The sequence below is a fragment of the Pholcus phalangioides genome, unplaced genomic scaffold (assembly GCF_987345545.1).
Source record: "Pholcus phalangioides strain wild (caught in Gottingen) unplaced genomic scaffold, Ppha-v1.0 ptg000010l_1, whole genome shotgun sequence".
NCBI classification, from domain to species: Eukaryota; Metazoa; Arthropoda; class Arachnida; order Araneae; family Pholcidae; genus Pholcus; species Pholcus phalangioides.
In genome coordinates, this window is record NW_028301603.1 from 39,662,635 (window position 1) to 39,686,072 (window position 23,438).

Here is a 23,438-nt window from a genome sequence, read left to right on the forward strand (position 1 = left end):
ACATATATTGAACTTTACACAATCTCTTGTTTCTAATTATATCGTAGATATTACTCAATTCTCCTCAACCTTCCTAGCACATACCTGGAAGTTCAAGCTTCTTATTGATTCGGGTAAAATGCATCTCGTAATGATATTACTTGAGAAATAGAGCGAATAAAAAGGCAGATTGATGAAATATCGCGGCAACGAAGCCTACTTGAAAAAGTAAGGGGTCATTTAAGTACTACGTCAGCATCGGGGGGGTTTCGGATTTGCTGACTTTTGATGACAAGGGGTGGAGAGGGGTTTGAAGGTTGCTTACGTCATCAACCACCCCTTTTTGAAGATATGAAATACAGTCAAACCTCGTTAGTGCGTCACCCGGTTAACACGTCACTCCGCTTACCGAATCACTTTTGGGAAGTCCCAATTGTGGTCAGGCAGGAATTGGCACAGCTATGGCTTACACCGTTTAACGAGTCACTCCGCTTACTAAGTCATATTTTTGCTCTCCCAAGTGTGACTCATTAACGAGGTTTGACTGTATTCTAAGCTGCTGAAGAAATTTTGCTGACAATGGGGGGGGGGGGTCAAAAATGGCTAAAACTGTTCACGTAATACTTGAATGGCCCCTAAGTAATTTTTAATATATGTTTAGGAATTTAGTAGTTGAAAACGATATATTTTAAGATAACCAACTATGTAAGGGCATGCTGAAAATAACGTTGTAAATAATTTCTAGATGTTTTTAGTCATTTTTGAATGCAACACATTGAATTGTATGAGGGTCCACATATGTGTACCAAGCAGTTGGGCGGTAAATTTAAACGTGATTACATACCGAAGCTCTCTCTCTCTCATGCGAGGTTTTTTTGTATTTCTGTACTATTTTGAGAGGGAAAAAAACATAGTTTTCGTTGATACATATGTATGACGGAAGAGTTCGTGTTGATGAAATGCATATTACCTTCATTCAGAAATACAGTTTTTCATTAATTTTGTTAAGGTTTTCACTAGTAATTATCATATTGTTCCTACAGATATTGGTTATACATAATCAGAGTTTGAAAAAATTATAACGTGAAAATAAAAGAAGTAATTATTATATGTATATACACAATGATTGATATAATCAAATGACTTATCAAGCTATAATTATGTAAGGTAATTATATATGTATGACATTATTTAGGTAAAAATAAATGAGTTTTTTTTTTCTTTTTCTCTGTTCATGAATTTTCATCTCAACTTTCTCTTTCTGATACTATTGCAATGCCTTTTTTGAATAAAAATTCATATACATTGTGCACTTTATTAGTTATTTACTCAAATCAGCGGATGGGTGTGTTTTATTTATTAATATTTTGTGAGTCCCGGTGAAATAGAAGCTATTCTGCAAAACAGTGGTCTCTATGGTGTTTTTGACGACAGCGCCAAAATGACTAGCCTGCAGCTTTTAGTGAGGATGACAACTCTTACGAAGGCGGTTCGAATGATGAAGCAGTCGCTGATGAGAGGAGCATAAATAAAAAACCAAAGAACACATGTTGAAAAAAAAAAAATTAACATTCTTCAGCCTGCGATAGTCAAAACCTATAATACATCCATGAGAAAAATAGACCTGTACGATAAATACTTGGCAGAGATGCCACTGTACTTTACTTTACCAGGGTATTCAAAAAATCTGGGTCCCTTTTGAGTGAAAATGGATCCCTGTCGAAAAAAATTATCTTGAAAAAGGTATATCCCCTCTTCCCCATAATTTACTGGTATCTCTATGAATTTTTTTCCCAGCATGCCCCAAGTCTTTCATCACCTACTTATCTCTTCGGTGAGACAGAGCAGCGTTCCATGTTCTGGGCATGCGTGGAGATACGGAGGGGGGGGGGGGAGGGCAATCCCCCCCATCGTCAACGGTGTAGTCGACTGATCTAATGTCCCCCCCCCCCCCCTCCCCACTTCCTATGACGCTGCTGCTTCTTTGCGTCAGGGAAGAAAGCAAATATTTGCGAATGACTATTGAGCCAGGCTTGACATGATTTTAATAATTGCAGATTAATTAATTTTTATAGCAATTTTCTTTTCATTTTAGGAAACAATGTTCATTATCGTAATTAATAAGATCAGGACAGGGCAATTATTACGAACAGTCATCGGTATTACATATGATCATCAAATGTCCTTCATTTCAAGCGTCCTTCTACACATTTGAGAAAATTTGCTATTTTGTTCTCCCTCAGGTGTCGAGGGATTATTTTTGTCTTCCCCCCCCCCTCCCGGGGAAATTTTATTTCGCTCTGAAACATATTTTTTTTGTTTTTGCCACACATTTCCCCACGCTATAAGAATCAATCGCCGTCGAAATCCCCGGAATACAAGAACCAAACTTGACTCCATGAAAAGGAAAGCGCCTCAATCCTTGTCCGACTCTGTTCTAGTGTCGGATTTGATTGGGCGTGCGTGATCATAGACGTAAAATCAGGATTTTCTTCCTTGTAACCTTTCGCATGTGGCTTTGGCGCTATTTTTTTTTTTTCAAGCAACTGTGACGTCATAGAAACGTCACAGTAGACCGCGAGGCTATCGTAACTTTTGATCCATTTGGCGCCACCATATTTCCTAGCGACATTTAATAATGGATATTCTAAATTTAACTTCAGTTCGGCAACCAGGATTGATGCAGTGGGAAGTTCACGGGACGCTCAAAACGAAGGTTATGAGTTCGAGTCCCTTCGTAATCATCCAATTTTTTTTTTTTTTCCTAACATCTTCGTTTGAAAAGTTTAATTTCTTATTACATTTAATTTTTTTCTTTTAACCGTTGCACGGGATAAATATGATTCATTATATTATGATTCACCACAAATTGTGTCAGATGCACGGGAATGAGTGGGAGGAGGGGGGGGGGTGTTCCCAAACAGCGAACTTGGCGATACAGGGGAATGGGGGGCCACCCCCGTATAATAAGTTATCGTTTATTGTGTGAATCACTGAAAAATGTTTTCATTTTCTTTCTGATTTAATCAAAATGTGGTTCAGTTGCATCAAGTTGACAATAGTAACGGCTCGCTATTGTCGTTCTTGGCGATAATCGGCGATGTCCCGTATTTTCCCGTATTTGGATTCTCAACTTCCCGTATTTCTCTCGAGGAAATATAGTCAGCTTAGGATGGAAACAGTTCCGCTCGATTTCCTACTGGAATGAAGTATCTCGAACGATGCCTCACCTGAAATTTCCGAATCGGTAGAACTCCGCACGTCAACAAATCAACATCATCGCCGTGAGACATTTCATCGTTTAACGTTTTTTAGACTAAAATTTGTCCTTTATAATACGAAATTGCATTCTAATATTTATATTGCAACTGGTGATATTTATATTACAATTTCCAGGTTCGATGATTGATAGATAATCGATACGGAAGTAGGGCCGACTCTATAATCAATATGGTCGATGAGAGCACGAGGAAGACCCTCAGCAAGATCCCTCTTCTCAAGACGAAAGCTGGACCGAGGGACAAGGACTTGTGGCCGCTGAGGTTGAAAGAAGAGTATCAGTCATTGATACAGGTACGAGTCTCATTGTAGGTGGCGTGAATTTGATCACAAATGCGAGATTCAAGCGTTTGCTTGACCTCAATTTCAATCACGACCATGATATTGATTGAATTCTCCCCCCATTGATCTACCACGCTACTTTCATCATCGCCCCCCCCCCACATCCTAGAGAGGGGCCCCCAGGCTGGAATCTTTTTGGGGGCCCCCTGGTCAGACTTTTTTTACGGGCTTCTTCTGTAGTTAATTTATAGCGTGAAAAAACAAAATAAATGGTGAGAACTGTCCCGAGCCCCAGGGCTAGAGCCCTGTCAGCCCCCCCCCCCCATTTTCATCATTGACCCACTATTAAAGGTCCATTTACACGTGCATGTTAACCGTTTAAAGGCCGAACTATGAAAAAGTCACTTTGGAATTTGAGGTCAATACATTGGCACTTGGGGAGAGGTGAAAGCAGAAAGTGGTATCGCCTATATTCTCACGATTATTTCTGGAGTAGTTATCTCATGAAATTTATTTTCTCTACTACGAATTCAAATTCGTAACACTTACTGGTTTTTTTAACATAAAAATCGTGCAGAAAACTCGAAATTTTTTCTAATGTCAGTGATGAAAGAAAGAAAACAGATATTTGATGAACCCGTTTGTCACATTGGTAGCATTTATAAACATTTTGGCAAACCGCATACCGTCCTCGTGTCACAGACATTATAATGGCCATCAAATGACCTGACTTTTTTTTTTTTCCAGTTGACAACGTGGACCTGGATAAATAATTAATCCCTCCTTCGTTCGTAGAATGTTCATTGTCACTTCTCTTCAGAATTTCAAATGCGAAATATGACCTGCTTCTTGCAACTCTGAATGAACTATCTAACGTGCTATAATGATCATATGGCAAATCTTTTCCAATGGAATCCAGAGCCGAGGTTTCGATCGGATTCTAAAAACTTTTTTATCCCATGCAATATTTTTTTTTTTCGCATTGCTCAAAACTGTTTTGCCTTTTCTTGAAGCTTGAGTGTTACACTTATGTTTTGGTCTTTTTTTTTCTGCCCTACATCTTTTGAAGAACACGTTTTAGGAGTTTTCTAACACCTCATCCTCGTTGTTGCAAAAGTACCTAGCATTTCACATACATCAGTTGAAGCTGTTGATACTAGATGATTTTCAACAATATCACCTTCATCCACGATGTTCCCATTTTCATTAGCACGTAATTGGAATATATCTACATCCTCTAATTAGAAATCTGAAAGAGTTTCTAAATATCCTACAGCTTCTTCTAATGTGAGATATCTTTTTGATATGGTTACACTCAGCTGAACACAACAAGGCTATCTAGGATTGTCAAACTCGGTCTGATTAGTCTGCAGTTCGCCAAAATATACATTTCTAAGAATGCGAGATTAAAAAGTACTCACCCACACAATATAAACAATCCACCCCAGAAAGCACATTCCTATGTGTCATATTACCCAGAATCAGCCCCTGTAACCATGTCAAATGATGACAACACCCCGGGGTTCGAACGGGAAAAACGAAGCAGTGCACTGCACATTAGATATCCCCAGATTCCCCCCCCCCTCTCTTGAAAGGCCAATGTTCCATAAATGGAACATGCATTTTTGAACGCGCATAAGGTATCCACTCTTAAATAAACAACGGTCCTGCATGTTGAATAAATAAATATATTCTATGAATTATAAAATTAAAACCCCGACTCTCTTTCCGGGAATCCAGATTCTTTTAAATAAAATCAAAAGGATACAGGGCATCCTGTATGCAGAAAAGAATAAATATTGGGAAATATTAAAGGTACAACCTGAGAGATATCCAATAATTAATTAATCTGAGCCACACACTACATTAGATAATTTCCTCTTCCTTCTGTATATATAGGTATACTAAAGGTATATACTATAGGTATACCTTCTGTATACTAAAGATATGTTTACATAGATTAAATGAATTAATGGAAATACAATGAGCAAGCGTTATAACGACCACGTTCTTATCACTACCCAATTCTTCAACGTTTCCTATAGTGGAAAAACCATTAGGCCTAATCTCCCAACGGTTTGTCGAATCATTCAAAACCCCACGGCTATAAGGTGACGTCATTTAGAAGAAAAGAGAGAATATTGTAAAGGGAGAAGATTTGTGTTTGAAAATTTCAAAAGACGCTCTAGGAACACGGAAAAACATGCAACCAGCTCCACCTTTTTTTAACAGAAAGAACATTCTAGAACAACTGCAATGCAGAGCACAGCGCGTCGGCGCTGGCAACTTATCATCGGAAAAAAGTTGCCAAGTTGCCGTGCCCCTTATACCAAAGCTGTTCCGAGTTCATTCACCCTTATAGGTGCCAAGTTTGTGCCTAAAGCTCCAGTTGCGATCAGAGGCAGATTTAACAGCGGGCGCCTGGACCCCGAAAAACCAAAACTCCACACTTTTTTCTAATTTAAGGGCTCAATACAGTCTAATCCCATTACATTAACTCCAAGACACACCGGAGAAATCACTTCATTATAACAAAATTTTGTTATAAAGGAATTCCAGGTTTTTGCTTATTCATATTTAAACTTATTTCGGGGATTAGAAAAGTGTTCATTATAAAACGACATTTCCGCTATAACAGTATTCGTTAAAACAGGATTAGACTGCAATTTGTTTAGTGCCCGGGGCCTGGACAAATATTTATCTGCCACTGGTTGCAATCCTAGTGTAACCCAACACATAACGTAGGGAAATAAGTTTTTCTCACCACTCGTTTTTATTTAAATTTTTTTTTTCCTCCATGGCACAGTAATAATCCACATTAAAATTCAAAATAATCTTATGGCATACACACATGTAATAATTCCCTTAATAGATCCAAATAATCCACATGTGCAGGAATTCGATGATACACTGACACTACAAATTGCAGTCGCATTTCTTTGCATCAAGAAGGGTGCTTATACTGCTTTTTCACCATGCTGCCAATTCTCAGTTTTGATTTGTCTTAAGATAATGGATAATGAGAGGATTTTCCATATATACCAGCAGTGTGCTGAGTATAATCGCATTCCTGCACTCAATCTCATCGTGGTTGATTGCTGAGGCATTTCGTCCCTCTTTGTTCTGTGCAGCAGGTCGCTCTCCTTCCGTTGTTGTGAGCTGATGATCCGCTGGATCATCGAGAAACTGGATGATCTCGCTCAGAGTAGTACCGCTTCTCTTCCTTGGTTGTCATCTCTCTACCTGTCCTGGGGTCTTCATGTGAAAGTTCGAAGCGACGCCCTCTCATCTTGCACGAGATTATACTGACATAATTTAGGACATATCTGCTTCCTCCCTGGGCTCACCAATGCAGTTTCTTGTTGGACTAGCCCTGTTGGGAGATGCTACGGGCTCTTGGACTGTTCATCCAAATACTGAAGTTGTGAGAACTCTCTGAGATAATGAAGTCTTGAAAGGTACCCTGTCGGACCGATCCGGTGAGAACGTATCAATAACAATCTGTGATATTTTCTGATGTTAACACTTTAAAGAAAAAAATTTGTTTTGCTGCGTTGGTTAATCCTAAAGCATTTCAAATGAAAGTTTAGAAAATTGATAGTTATAACAAATGGTTTAAGTGGAAAAACTTGTTTTTCTTTATTGTCATCGTCTGAAGAATTAATGTTGGGTCAAAAAAAAAAAAAAAACGGGAAATGTACTGAGTGCAATGTACTAATGTACAAATGTACATTATTCAAATGCATGAATGTTAGCTACTGGACGAAACGTTTCATTGTTGAACATTGTTTATTTCGCTTTCATCATACGTTGCTGCATATTCTGCTCACAGTCACGTTTCAGCGTCAATTTTGTTTTCCCATTGTTGATGGTTTGTGACTGCTTTTGTTGGGCCGAGGCTTAGCAACTTCAAACACCACAGAATTTATTTCTCTGGTAAATTTTAATTTATAATTTTTTTTCCTTTTTTAAATTTGGTAATACTAGTCTCCCATCCATTCAATTCTATTGATGCACGTGTGGATTTCGCTTTATCAAGTGGATCACTACATGTGTATAGTGTATTCCGCAAGGATTATTCTGACTTTTAACTTGGATTATTACAGTGTGGTGGATAGGAAGAAAAAAAAGATAATGGGATTGGTAAAAAAGCTTTTTTATGTCCTACATTATGCCTCCGAATGCGCTAGGATTGCAACCTGAGGTCTTGGTGTTCATAAGGGTAATTAAACTTCACTTTCAGCAAAACTGGCCACGGAAAGACATTGGCGGCAGAACTTTTGTAACTGCCTCTAAAAGATTTGCTGCATGTAATGTCTGTATCAAACATTGACATCCTTATAATTTAGTGAGTATTTATAAGTCAACCTTATTGTATTTGATGTTAAATTTTCTTTCATTATCTTCCCAAAGTACGTCCAGAACAACAAAGAGAACGACAATGACTGGTTTCGTTTGGAATCGAGCAAAGATGGTACCCAGTGGTTTGGGAAATGCTGGCACATCCATGAGCTCATGAAGTATGAATTTGCGATCGAATTCGACGTGAGTGTTTTGAACCACGATTTAAAATTACAGTAGTTTTATTTTTTATGACGATTCAATATTTTCTAAAACAACCTGAACTGAAAATATTGATCCAAACAAAAATGTATTACACATTATGCAAATAGTAAAAAATGAAAGAAAGTGCTGGTCTACACTTTTATCTTTACTGTTCACTGACACAAACATAACAGTTCATAGACAGAACCATGACAATTCTGCAAAGAGCTCGCTACATTGTCAATGATGTCATGATCACAATTCCATTAGATATTTAATACAAGTTTATTAAAAGTAAAATACTCTGCCTATAATATTAATGTAGTATTAAATACTTTGCACTTCAAATACACATTTTTCTTTCTCACGCTATGAATTCTAGGGTCACAACTTGGGGGGTGGGGTAGAAAGCAGCTCTGTTGCCTGGGGGGGGGGCAAATTTCGCCCTTTAACCCAGTGTTTCCCAAAGTGGGTGATGGAAGTGTCCGGGGGGCGGCAGAAGGTTAGGATCCTGTGGGTTGAGTTGGGGGGGGGGGCAATGAAAGTGAAAAAAAATTGAAGGGGACCAATGGAACAAAAAGTTTGGGAACTATGCTTTAACCTCTCCAGCATAACAAGGGTGCACAAAAATGTGTGCTTTCCCCAGTGTCTGGAAAATTCACTGGCAACAATTCACAGCTAGGAAAATTCGCCGACATCAGTTCCATATGAATGCATGAATAAATAATCGAGTGAACGAGTGAGCAAAACATAGATCTGTATCATGAACCTGACAAAGATATACATCATACACAATATGTTGATATATCAAAACATAATATGAAGGTTTTTAACAGCTGGCTGATGTGAAGATATATTTAGGAAAGAGAGAAAATTCTAATGCCCTTGCTAGGAATTGAACCCACATCCTCTCAAAACTAGTCTGTCACTAGAGGGGGGTGATCAATCTACCTCATTCTCACTCACTCATTCACCAGGTCACTCACTCATTCACCAGGTCACTCACTCATTCACCAGGTCACTCAGTCAATCACTAGGTAGCTCGTTGTATTGCTCCCTCTACCATTCACTCACTGGTGACTCACTTCCTAGGTTGCTCAGTAGGTTGCTCACTTTCTAGACCAAACTCACAAGACCAAAACTTATTCTATCATCAACTCAGTAGGTTGCTCAATCTGTTATACTCTCAATCACCTGGTTGCTCACTCTAACTAGGTCGCTGACTCTTGACTCATTAACTCACTCATTCTATCATCAACTCAGTAGGTTGATCATTCTGACATGCTCACTCACTAGGCCATTTGCTTACTTCCTAGGTCACTCACTCTGTCACTCATTGGTTTGCTCACTCACCAACACCAACCATTTTTTCCAACCAACACTAACTACTCCATCATTTACTGACTCCCTCAATCAGTCATTCCTTGCTCACTTATTGGCTCACTGATTCGTGTTGAACTGTTGTCTGTGAATTTTTTTAGCTGTGAATTGGTGTTGGTGAATTTTCCATTAACCACTTGCCCCAGCCAACCAAGCATGCAGTTGTGGCCCTGATAAATTCTATGATGCAGTGAAATTCCAATCGTTGCTTACGTGACATGAAATAGCCACGACAAAACATTCCTTGATTTTCACGATGTCCCTGGTGTCAAATAGACAGAAGACACATACAGTTTTCTGAATCGTTGCGATGTTCTCACACTCAGATACGAAACATCCTCATGATTTCTCATTTTTAATTTTTAGACCAATCGCAAAATTAGATTTGTATCTCAACCAATCTGAGAAGTAGGACTCAGAACAAAGAAACCAAAAATAAAGTTTTCATTCCATTTGGAAGAGAGAGACACACTCGCTCAGGGATTATGAAGTGACAAAGTAGTAGCTGGGAGTGCTAAGGCACAGTGGGATCTACTTTCAGTTTCAGTGATTTTTACTTTTTCTTAAAGCTCTGAAGGTGCTTAGTGTCATAGTGAATGAGTGCATCCATAATCAAGATGCGATTAAACACAGAGGAGGTGATTGAGTGACCCAAAATGTTTTTATTCTTATTATAGTTGATTTCACCCCATCAAAGAAGACTGGATGAGGAAAATAATTAAAGCGTAAAATGCATTTTTCTCTAATTTATTATAAGTTTGGTAGTAAAAGTCTGTTCGTTCCTTAATACATTTATCTGTTGTTCCTTGCATAGTATAATTTTAATTTAATCATTTAATTTAACTATATTTTCTCTCTTTTCATCATGTCCCGATCACATGACAATGGTAACTCCCCAGGCCAGTCTGTACCATTTCTCATCCAATAGTGGACATTGAAAGTGTCCTGTGTTTTTTTGTTACACACTTTCATAATTGTTCAAACACTTTTAAACTTCCCGGTCCACTCATGCACACTTCTACCAAGTGAAGCACTTTCCCTGTATTGCAATGTTTCTCAGAGTGTGTATTACAGCTACTAGAGGGTGTCACAGCCAGCTGGAGATATTGATCTGTGTGCCTACTTATGCTTTGAAGTGGTTGCTTTGTATAGAAGAATATCCATGAAACTTTTCTGGGGAGCTGCAGATGAACCGTGAATTGGGCAAAGGAAGCTGTGGGTGACAAAAGTTTGGGAACCAATGCTCTATTGCAGCGGTTCTCAACCGGTGCTCCTTGTGTGCTCTCCAGGTGCTCAGTGGAAGCTCGAGGAAGATTGAGAAAGAAACAGTCAAATGATGCCATCAAAGGAGCTTTGCTAATATGACCACAGTTGTACTAACTCTAGATATGCATGTGCAGAAGGCAGTGTAACAAACTTAACCCTTTAACACTAGAACTACCAGAATGTTTTTTTTACCTCTATCACAAAAATACATGATACATCTGTAAATGTGGACGTAATTTAGATTAAAACAAGTGTCCTAAAAACTAGGATTTCCTGTCTTGAAATATTGTTGTATGGGGTTTCTGGGCCCCTGGGTTCCCAACCCCATGGAGAAATCTTATGTTTATATTTTTCAAATTTATATCGCGTAGCTATTATTCATTGATTTCAGAATGAAAGTCGCTCCACAACAACTGAATCACACACCTACTCAGGGGTTACACTAAGGTAAAGCAATGAAGGGTTACTGGGGATGCTAGACATCTGGCATATTAGGTATTTGATAAAGCATGGGGTACAGGCATTGCTTTGCGCATTTCATGGATTGTTGAGGGTACGCTTCATAGAAATTCTTGGGGCTCAAGTGACCTGAATACTTTGGGTTCTACTGCCTATGCAAAAGGCATGTCAAAAATAAAATGTTATTCACTTCCTCTGCTTTATCCTGAAAAAATAATATGGTCAACAAAAAATCTGTTTTTTTTTTTGTCAGATATGTTGATGATTGCTTCGCTCTTCTTGACCATAACGCTAAAATTGACCATATTCTAAATACTCTCAATTCCATTGACCCTTGCATTCAATTCACTATAGAGGGAGAAAACAATAACCAAATTGCATTCCTGGACGTATTGGTCACTCGCCATGAACAAACTTTCTCTACTACTGTATTTCGTAAACCGTTTGCTGTTTCTATACCCCCTCACAACCTCTCTGCGCATACTCCATCACAAAAGTATGCCTCGTTCTACACATATGTGAAGCGAGCCATTAATATCTGCTCTTCGCCGACGTTACTCGATGCTGAACTGAATATCCTTAGAGCAATAGCAGTCGATCGTGGCTACCGTAGCTCTCTCATTGATAATCTACACAGCAAACTGATTAAAAACACTTCCAAAACCAAACCTGAACAAACTTGATCATTTTGCCTTTCTTCCCAAAAACCAGCCAACGCATCGCTAAAATCCTTCGAAAATACAATTTTTCTGTGGTTTTCACCCCTGTCAATAAACTTTGTTTCTCTCAACTAAAAGATCCCATTGACACACTCAACAACTGGGGCATCTACAGCATTTCATGCCAATGCCGATTATCATATATAGGCCAAACTAAACGTGCCATAAAATACCGTTTAAATGAGCATAGAAGATACGTAAGCAACCAAGACCTTAACCGCTCATCCATAGCTCAACACTGCTGGTCCTTTGACCATAAATTTGATTTCTCTTCTGCCAAAATCATCCAAAAATGTCCCTCACCGTCTGACTTGGATTTCTTCGAATCATTCCACATCAACAAAAACACAAACCAGTTGGTCAATGACCTATCTAGCACACCACCCTTCTCAAAAATCTGGCAACTGTTTCTACAATAATTATTCTTCTCCATCAGCATCACTATCACGTTCTCTGTTGTGATTGGCTTCGACATTTTTCTTCTTTTTTCCACCCTCTTGCTCTTTTGTTGCCGGTTCATTTTGAATTTGACTCTTGTCTACAACAGCGAGTAACTCCCGCTGTAAGAAGTTTTTTCAATATTTTCTTTCTTCTTTGTTTCTGCTACTGATGAAGGAACTTCATATAGTTCTGAAACGCGTATAGCCATGTTCGTTTTGGAATTTTGGGTAAACCCAAACGTCAATTATTTAATCGTACAATGTATGTATATATATATACCATTTTTAGTGTATTTTCAAAAGCCAGCCCTCCCTAAATGACGGGCCTGGTTTTGGCTCTAAAAATACAGTTGATTAGTCTTTTCAAATTCTACCCTATCTTTCAAAGAAATCTGTATACCTTCTGTAATTACAAAAGAGCCCTATTCTTAGGGTAGAAAAATTGGTTTTGAAATCACTTCTTAAACATTGTGTAAACAGCGTTCCACTGTATTTGGACAATTTTTTAACTATTTTTAGAATTTTCGAAGCAATATTTGATATCATAGTACTTTTTTATTTGAGAAACTAGATTGACTAGTTGTGTTTGGAAGTGTTTTTTTTTCACACCTGTGGTGCCCAGCTTGATCTGATTAACTAATTCTCCAGCTTAGGACATAATGTACGAACACCTGCGTAACTATTGCCAGTGCAATTGCTGTGTCTGCAGATGATTTGCATTTTAATTTTTTGATGTGCTACAGAGAACTTATATTTTGTTCAGCTAGAATTCATTTAAATAATGATTTGGTATCGAACAACTTTATTTTGTAGATTCCAGTGACGTATCCAACCACAGCTCCAGAAATAGCATTACCTGAACTAGATGGCAAAACAGCCAAGATGTACAGGTATTTTTTTTGCATGTAAATTTTTTTGCCTTTTAAGTATCTAGAAATTAATTTGATTCTTTTTTTGTATAAAATATAGACTGTGTGGAATATTCTTCTCCATCAAATTCACCCCCCCCCCCCAAAAAAAAAAAAAAATTCAGTGACAACAATTCACCACCACGCTATTTACTGACAGGAAAATTTACAGGCATGACAATTCATTTACATAGTGATAGAGTGAGTGGGCGGATGACAGGTAACTGATTGATCAAGTGAGTCAGAGAGTTGGTGGGTGAGCAAGTCATTCATACAGTTACTCACCCACTCACTCATATGGTCACTGGCTCAGTCTCTCATTTACCGGTTCACTAATATGGTCACTCAATTGTTCACTTAACCACTCACTTGGCCACTGATATGGTCACACTCAATCGCTCACACAATTGGTCACACTCAATCGCTCACAACCCACTCTCCCATTCTCTTGATCACTTATACTTGGTCACTCATAAATTTACTCACTTTTTTTGCTAGCTCATTTGGTCACTTACATGATTACATATTCAGCCACTTGCTCAATTACTCGGTCACACTCTCTCTGGTGACAAACTGTTGCTGGTGAATTGTTTGTCACAAATTCTCCCAATGGTGAATATTCCTATTAGTAAATTATCTGTGAATTTTCCATAAATCAATATTGAAGGTGTCTAACTTTACACAAATTAAGTCTAATCACATAAGATTTGGTCCTTTTAAAGTAGGTCTCATGTGCATGAAATGAAGTGGAGTTTGCTTCCAAACATTAATATACTCACTTTATTCCTTCTTGAAGAATCAAATTTGAAACGAAAAAAAATTAAAAGCATATTTACGATTTGAAAATTTTTATCTATATCTTTACTGTCTCACATGGGAAATTTCTCTTCTTTTCAGAGGCGGAAAGATTTGTCTAACTGATCACTTCAAGCCGCTTTGGGCAAGGAACGTTCCTAAGTTTGGTATAGCACATGCAATGGCGCTTGGGGTATATAACATACTATTTATTCCGATATATAAATGTTTCATACATATTTTGACAGTTTATTGCATTGGTTTACATCAGGTTTTTGACATGACAAGCGTCAAGAATTAGCTTAAACCATCCAAAACTGTCAAAAACCTATATGAATGCTTTAGATAATGCCATTACGGCCATTCCCCATTCCATACTGTGCACAGCCCAGGCGCTATGGACAATTGTCAATTTTATTAAAAAATTACAAATGTTACAAATAGAAAAATATATATATATTCCAAAATTTATGTCTGGATTTGTTGTAGCTGTAGTCTTACTTTGGCCAGCCCGGTTGCTCAGCCACATTTTCCCTCTCGGCTTGGTGGCTCTAGTGAGTTCTCTAATGTGGCTAGGCATGGTCCTGGACCATGTCTACTCTTCTTGGCTTGGTGGTTCGGGTAAACCCTTCGTGTAACTGTGGCCTGTGGCCAGCTACTTTAAATTTTTAATGAATCAGTACCTGCAGGAACATGTTGTGTATATATGCATGGTTCTAACGCATTTATGTTGCCAGATTTGAAAACCAAGGAAGGAAAACGCTTGCCTGTGCACAATTTGTATGCTTAATCACCCAATTCCACAATGGATGGCGCCACTATACTAACAAAAAAATTATATTTTCCAAGGGGCCGTTCAAGTATTACGTAAGCAAATTTTTAGTCATTTATGACCCCCTCCATCCTCCCTTGTCAGCAAACTTTCGTCATCAGCTCTGGCCCTCTGAATCCTAACTCATATTTTCATAAAGGGTGTTTGATGACGTAAGCATTATCCAAACCCCCCTCCCCCCTTGTCATCAAAAGTCAGCAAATCGGAAACTCCCCCCCCCCCCATCGATGATGGCGTAATACTTGAACAGCCCCCAATTAAAAAAGAATCACTAATAAATCCAAAAAAAAAAAAGATCAGTCTCTCCTCACTTTTAATGAATTTTTCACACAGTCTGGTCACTTTTATTACTTTGCCTCTAGCAATGCGAGAGGTTTCTTTTTCTCTAACCTCGGATTGTTTCTTATTTTATTTCGGTACCGGTTCCGGTACCCAGTACCAGTTTTGAAAGTAAGGACTAAGTACGTCAAAAAATAAAAAAACTAAATTTTTAAACAGTTTCCTTGTCCTCTCTTCCAATTAGAAAGTCCTTAGGCCAACAGAAAAACATTCTATGTTCTAAATGCAATATTTAAATTCAGAATTATATGAATGAAAACTAATGGACAATGCTACTTTTCCTTATTTATGCTGTCCTTTCCCAACTTGTCTCCGATTTTTTAATTCAAATATTTCAGTGGATATTACACTTAGAAACTTGATTTTTTTTTTTAACCCAGGGGAGACAGGGCAACAACTTTCTAATTGGAAGTTGAAGCACAGGCGAACATGAAAATTTAGATTTTTTTTATCTTGTTACGAATTGTATTTTCACTCTCAAAACTGGTGCACAGTAATTTTTGAACGGCTTTTGAGCATTTTTTAAATTCTAATCATACCTCTATGATGGATGGTCAATGACATAATGGCTGCATTAGCACTTACAGGACACCCTGTATATTGTCGGCTTATAATGAAAACCTTGTACACACACATTAAAAATTTCCCAACTTTAAGAAGGATTAGACGTCCCATTGAATAACACATAAAAGGGGTGTTAGGCTTCACCTATTAAAAGCTATAATAGGAGCGATATAATATTCTCAATCTAAAACTGCAAAAAGTCATCTTCAAAGAAAAAAATTCATGTGCAAGGTTTCCATTATAAGATGACAATATACAGGGTGTTTCAAAAAGAATCACCCAATTTGAAATGCGTATATTACGAAAAATATTAAACATATTCACTTAAGATTAATTTTACATTACATGGCTAATCAAGGTTGTTTTACAAAAAAAATTAAAGGTGCTCAATATGCCCACATTGGCATGCATGGCATAACTCTACACTGTAGTTAAATTAGTCCCAAACTTTTCCAAACATGTTTGCATCCACTGCTTCCACGGCTGCTGTTATGTGTATCTTCAGTGCAGCTTATGTAGCTGGAAGCAGGGCCGAAACTAGGGGGAGCAGGCAAGTCTGGTTCCCCATGTGCTAGACCAGGAGGGATGCCGAATTCCCTTTTAACTGCTGCTTCTACAAGGCAATGGCCACCAAAATGCTGGTTTGCCTCGGGTGACAAATTATCTAGTTGCTGTCCTTAGACAAAATATAAAATGTAAACGCATGCATACTTATGTCAGATATTTTTGAATTGGAGAATTGACAGTTTAGTCCAAACATGCCTATCAGATCAAAGGTTCTCGGTTATATATTTACCAGGATGTCATAAATTATCAGCATCATTAAATGACTGCGTTCTGTTCCAAAATTCTGGGAAATTTTTGCATATTTTCCGAAATTCTGAGAATTTGCTGCCTATTCTCTGAAATTCTGGGAATTTCCTGCATATATTCCGAAATTCGGAGAATTTCAAGCTCATTTTTCGAAATTCTGGGAATTTTTGGCTGGTTTTGCGAAATTCTGGGAATTTTCTGCATATTTTCCGCAATTCTGGGAATTTTCTGCATATTTCCAAAATTCTAGAAATTTTCTGCATATTTCCGAAATTCCAGGAATTTCCTGTATATTTTCCAAATTTCTAGCTCATTTTCCAAAATTCTGAGAATTATCTACATGCCCAGATATTTTGTAAAGTTGATTTCTCAATGGAAATACATTTTCCCCATTCACCTGCTGAAAATCGGAAAAAAGCGAACTTCATTGAAAAAAGATATGACATTTTGAATGGGGGATTTTATGATATCTTAATGACTCTTAAAGTGTTAATGTGTATATATTACAGCAAAACCTATGGCAATCAAGTTGGTTAGTTTAATCTCAAATTTTTTTCTGCTTTTCCATTTCCTACACGTCAAAATTGAAGTAGAATTGCTCAATGGCGAGTGAGAGTTCGTACATAAGAAAACACACTTTATGTGTTGGAAAGAGTAGATTGAATTTTATTAATTATGCATAATGTTAATACATACTATGGACTATTTATATTCAGGCACAACAAGGCCGGAACTAGAGGGGAGAAGGCAGGTTTGGTGCACCGGGCGCTAGGACCGGCAACCAGGAGGGGCGCCGAATTCCCTTTTACTGCTCCTACATGGCAACAGGCGCCAAAATGCCGGTTTGCCTCGGGTGACAAATTATCTAGTTGCGGCGCGGGCTGAAAAAGAAAGCACATAAACGTTGTGTTTTTTAAACCCCCCACAAGTAGAAATCGCTGACTGAGGTCCGGCGATCTTGGAAGCCAGTTATGTTTAACTGAATCGTCAGGTCCTGTTAGGCGGATCCATCGTTTACGAATGCAATTATTTAAAAGTTCTCGAACGTCCAAGCTCGAGTGTGGTGGTGCACTGTCGTGCTGGAAAATGAGGTCATATGAATCGGTTTCTAACCCTGGGAAAAGCCAATCTTGACAAGCATTGAAATGGCGGCCGAAGGAAGAGTATATAGAAGGAAGAGAAGTCTACCTGCCGGCGACTGCGTGAAACTCGAGATTCCCTTCTTTCTACCTATACATTATTCGATCTAGACGGATTTAAAGCTGAATAGTTATGATTTTTTTCAATTCGGATGATTCTTTTTGAAAACCCTGTATTTTAGGTTATGTAAAATAATTAGAATGTTGCTTTGACACAAACTAAACAAAACACGGACAATTGCGCAAGAAAACATGCTCAAAAAGACTCGACATATGATAGGAAAGCTTTAAAGTGAGTTTGAATCCTGTTAAATGCAAATTAACATTTTTGTTTTGACTGGATGAGATAGTGACGTTCTTTCTCATATTGTGTTTTCTTTTCTGCCATTAGCTTGGTCCGTGGCTCGCTGTGGAGATTCCTGATTTGATACAGAAAGGTCTTGTGGTCCATAAAGAGTCATCGTCGTGCGATCAAAATAAAAGTTGATTGATCAGTTATTATTATTTTGTAAATAAAGCATAGAGAGGAGGACACCGCTTTACATGTGCATATTTGTGTATTAAAGTTTGGCGCTTTTGAGCAACATTTAAAATTTTATCTTATGTCACTTTGTTTATTGTTATGTAGGGATAGTAAGTTTAAAAAATAACGAGGCATAAGGCTTGGATTTTAATACACAACACATTTTGCTGACTTTCTGAATGCTGTTGATATGCAGACAAGATTCCTTTTCAAATGATGAGAACTACAGTAAATGTCTCCCTTAACGGACACTCCCTCTTTAGTGGACACCGACCCAATAATGGACACTTTCTTTAAAATTGCGTTGATAGGCTATTTTGCATTGTATTGAATGAACCATTAAGGACAGTGCCCAACTGCGGACTTTGAAAGTAACATGTACAATACAATTGAAGTAAAATACTAGAGTACGTATTTCCATCGATAGATGGCAGCACATTCCTAGAAAAAGCCTAGTGAAAATTTAGTGGGAAGTAGAATTACAAGATTAAAAAAACAGAGGACGCCTGCGCGCGCACCCTTAGTGACGTCACTTACCCTAATTTTTTAACAATAGATGACGCCACTATTCCGACCAATAAAACCGGCCACAACAACGTTTCCCTACTTCAAACAGAACTGCAGAAAAAGAAACACAAATCCAGGAATTTTAACAGATATTGGTAAATGCGTGGGGGAATATCATATCGATGAAAAAAACGTTTCAAAGTGGGAAAAACAAAATTTTCCCCAGAAGAAAAAAAATTCCAGAAGACATGAAAAGGACAAAAAAAGGGGAATTTTTCCGAAACGTAGGAGGACGCTTGAAATGACATCAAAAAGGAGGACGGTTGGTAATCCAAGTAAAAAAGGGGAAATTTTTCTTGACGAAAGAAGTCGAATCAGTAAATCACAATATGGGCGTCATCGGGATTGTAATTATAGTTGGGTATGGATGTGCTTCTTTGTGAGTATCGTTATGGCTTTGAAACTCTGCAGGTTGCATTACATGTGTTGTCGCACACTCCCGAAGAGTTGGCTAGGTTATAGAAACCACGTGACAGAATAACACCCCGTTTTTGGCCCCCCCCCCCCCCGCGCATTTACGGTAACAATAATTTTTCATAAATTCTAAATTTTCATCCATTATGGAATTCAGCATTTTCATCTGCCGAGGAATAATTCCAGAATTATTTCTTCCATAAATTTTGAATTTGCCCCATATCTGAAAAAATCGGAATTTTTTTCTTTAATAAATTATCTGGATTTTCATCATTTCTGGTTTTCAGAATTTTGAACAATTCTGAAGTTTTACGAATTCTGAATTTTTATGAATTCTGAAATTATAAATTGTATGAATTCCGGAATTCTGGATTTTCAACAATTTTGGATTTTTACAAATTCCGGAATTCTGAATTTTTACGAATTCTGGATTTTCATCAAAATTCTGGATTTTCATCAAAATTCTGGATTTTCATCAAAATTCTGGATTTTTATGAATTCTGAATTTTCATAGAATTTTTACGAATTCTGCTGAATTTTCATCATTTCTGGAATTCTGAATTATTATGAATTCTGGGATTCTGAATTTTCATCAATTCTGGATTTTTATGAACTCTGAATTTTCATCAATTCTAGAATTCTTAATTGCAAGTACGCCTCTAAGACCAGCGATTACTCACCAGTAAAAACGCGGCCGACCACACCGTCGCCACAGTGATGGTCGGCTGGAGTTGGTTTTGTGTGGTTCCCAACCTTGAGGCGTGAATGGGAGTCGATCTTCCCGTTAAAAAGTCTCGCCGCGGAGAGAAACAGGTCTACACAACGGTTACAATTGTTCAATCATTACACTTCACCCACAGTTGAAAAAAAAAAAACTGACAGCACTGCACATGACAAGCATAACACAGAAACGCACTACCCGTTAAGTTCGCGACACGGACACGCACTTCATGGACCAATTCGTTAAAAATTCCGCAGATGAATATGGACGAGGTGCACGTGTGGCAGGCATATGTAAAGAGGCCGTTCAAGTATTACGTCATCAAACTTTATGCCATTTTTGACCCCCCCCCCCCCCCACCTTCTAACGCATATCGGTGGGATCAGAAACGTACGCGGGTGGGGGGCATGTGCGCCCCCGCCCCAAACGAAATTGAAATTTCGAAAGAAAACACCTTTATATGTAATTATAATGAATTTCTGTGAATTTCAATGCTAAAAACATGGGGGCCACATCAGATGATTCCGAGGGCCGCAATTGACCCGCGGGTCATGGGTTCAGCATTTATGGTCTAATGGGGGAGGGGGGTTCAGTGACCTTCACGTGACTGGTACAGTCGATCAGTGACTTTCATCTCATTGGAACAAGTGGTCCATGGAACAATAAAGGCTAAGAACCATCGAGCTTAAATTACTGGAGGGGGAGCATCCAGCCGCCGCGACGGCAGCGACATCGAATGCAAAGAAATCACGTGACTCGGTGAAAACAAAGTTCCCGACTGGCAATTTTCCCATAGTAATGTACGTACAGTTTGGTCACTAAATATTGGGTTTTAAAGATTAAAGAAAAGGGTAGAGAACTCATCTAACGATGAAAAAGATTAAATTATTTATTTCATTAATATTGGAATAATTTCTTTCATCAGTTCTTGAATTTTCCTTCATCAATTCTGGATTTTCTTTCATTAATTCTGAAATTATATCTCATTAAGTCTGGAATTATCTCTTTCATTAATTTTGGAATTATCTCTCTCATTAATTTTGGAATTATCTCTCTCATTAATTTTGGAATTATCTCTCTCATTAATTTTGGAATTATCTCTTTCATTAATTTTGGAATTATCTCTTTCATTAATTTTGGAATTATCTCTTTCATTAATTTTGGAATTATCACTTTCATCAATCTGAAATTATCTTTCATCAATCTGAAATTATCTTTCATTAATGCTGAAACTATCTTTCATTAATGCTGAAACTACCTCTTTCTTTAATTCTGGAATTATCTTTCATTAATTTTATTATTATCTCTTTCATTAATTTTATTATTATCTCTTTCATTAATTTTATTATTATCTCTTTCATTAATTTTATTATTATCTCTTTCATTAATTTTATTATTATCTCTTTCATTAATTTTATTATTATCTCTTTCATTAATTCTGAAATTACCTCTTTCATTGTTTCTGGAATTATCTCTTTCATTGATTTTGGAATTGAAGTAGTCTGACATTCCCTTTCAGTTCGGACTCATTTCGCATTATATAAGGAGAGAGAGATAAAATCTTATATATATTTTTTCTCCTTTAAAATTATATCTTTGGGGCTATTCAAGTATTACGTAAGCAGATTTTCAGCCATTTTTGACCCCCTTTCCCCCTTGTCAGCAAAAGTCATCAAAATACTTCCCCCCCCCCCCCGTCAGCAGCTTAGAATATTTCATATCTTCAAAAAGGGATGGTTGATGACGTAACAAACCTTCAAACACCCCCCCCCCCCCGTCATCAAAAGTCAGCAAATCCGGAAACCCCCTCCCCTCGACGCTGACGTAATACTTGAATGACCCCTTTATGGTGTTGCCAGTTCGTTCGGTTTCCATTTGGAGATTGTCAGACTTCGACATTTAATGTTAAGACATTTACTGCCATCTGTCGTGAGACCAAGTGAAAAAAATTCTATTCATCACTGCTTGAACAATATAGTTATTTGTTAAATTTTTTTGTGTAATCAAACTCTATTATATAAGAAATATTTTCAGGTATGCAACTCGGTATGCTTGGAATGGGGGGTCCTTGCCACTTGTTTTCAAGTGTATGCAGGGATTTAGTCTGCAATCTTATTGGAGTCGTGGAGGCACTTAAGATCACAACGGTACATCCGATGCTCGAAGTCAGACCATCATAATGCTCAAGGCTGTCTCAACGCACAAGTATCATCCTGGCACGTTCGCAAAGAGCCTTTAGAACCCCAAAACCCTCCCTTTGCGTACGCCAATGCACCTTGGACACATCACCTTATAACGCTACTTATTTCGCCACCCTCCTCCCCTACTTTGAAATTCGATAATTTTATAACGGTGATCTTTTTGTTACCACCTAAAACTGCCACCCGGGGCAGTTGCTCCCCACCCCTAGTTCTGGCCCTGCTCACGAGCACCAGGTTGGATGTGCGGCTTTGTGGTCAGAACGGATTTATGGATTTGTCGACTGCGTGTCATGTAAGTTTTGCAAGCGTTTTGCCATTTCAATTTGATGTTCTAGACCGGTGGTTCTCAACCGGGGGCCTAGTGGTACTGGGATACTTCAAGGGGGTCACGGAAGAAAATGGAGAAAGGGGCCATGACAGGTGGTTTGGAGGGCTGCAGGGAGCTGAGAAGAGAAATTAATGTGTGAAGAAATAAAGCTTTTATATTTTAGTGAATATACACCTACAGAATCCAACAAAGTCACCCATAAAATCAGTGCCGTCATAGGCATGGACCCACCCGGGCCTCACCGCCTACACTTTGCAACAAGTTCCCTAGGACGGGGTTTTTCGCAGGTCCCCGGCTAGATTTTTCACAGACCCTCCTCTTATTTTAAATTATTGTGTGAAAAACAAAAAATGATGAAAACCATATGAGGCCCCGGGCTACAGCTCTGTCAGTCCCACTCTTGTGAAGGGGTCGTGCCCTGGGGCCATTTCCATAAGTGATCCCACATTATGATATTTTGTATAGTAAAGTTAATTGCCGCTGTGGTGGTCGAGTGGTTATAGTGACTGACTCGCGATGCGAGGATCCGGGTTCGAACCCCACAGTGGTGGTCGGCTGAAGTTGGTTTTCTGTGGTTCCCAACTTCAAGGCGCAAATGCGAGCCGATCTCCCCGTTAAAAAGTCTCGCCACAGAGAGCAACAGTCCTACAACGATAAATCATTCGATCATAACACTTGACTCATAGTTAGAAAAACTGGTGGCAGATGGCAGCACTACACATAACAAGCATTACAGAGAAACAAAAAGCACTTCACGTCAGGTTTCACTACACGTACACGCACATTCCCGCATGTACCGATTCGTTGAGGGTTCCGCGAGGGAGGGGGGTGTGGGCGGGGTGCATGTGTGGTGTAGTAGGTAGGGCCTCCAAAAAAATTGGCTTGAGGATCCATGATGTTCTTAAGTCAGCCACCTCGTTGGGCAATTTGCCTGTTGTGGCGTTG

The 23,438-nt window shown here is 38.4% G+C and overlaps 1 protein-coding gene and 1 pseudogene across 1 annotated transcript; both read left to right on the plus strand.

The window, feature by feature from the left end:
* Nucleotides 1-3,180: 3,180 nt before the first annotated feature.
* Ufc1 (Ubiquitin-fold modifier conjugating enzyme 1) lies at nt 3,181-18,332 on the plus strand. The gene is made up of 6 exons (XM_089238381.1): nt 3,181-3,263; nt 3,376-3,552; nt 7,954-8,085; nt 13,163-13,239; nt 14,155-14,245; nt 18,131-18,332. Exons 2-6 carry the CDS (start codon nt 3,430-3,432, stop codon nt 18,224-18,226), a joined length of 519 nt encoding a protein of 172 aa, XP_089094507.1. The 5' UTR covers nt 3,181-3,263; nt 3,376-3,429; the 3' UTR covers nt 18,227-18,332.
* Nucleotides 11,348-12,418, plus strand: LOC149081453 (uncharacterized; annotated as a pseudogene).
* Nucleotides 18,333-23,438: the final 5,106 nt, after the last annotated feature.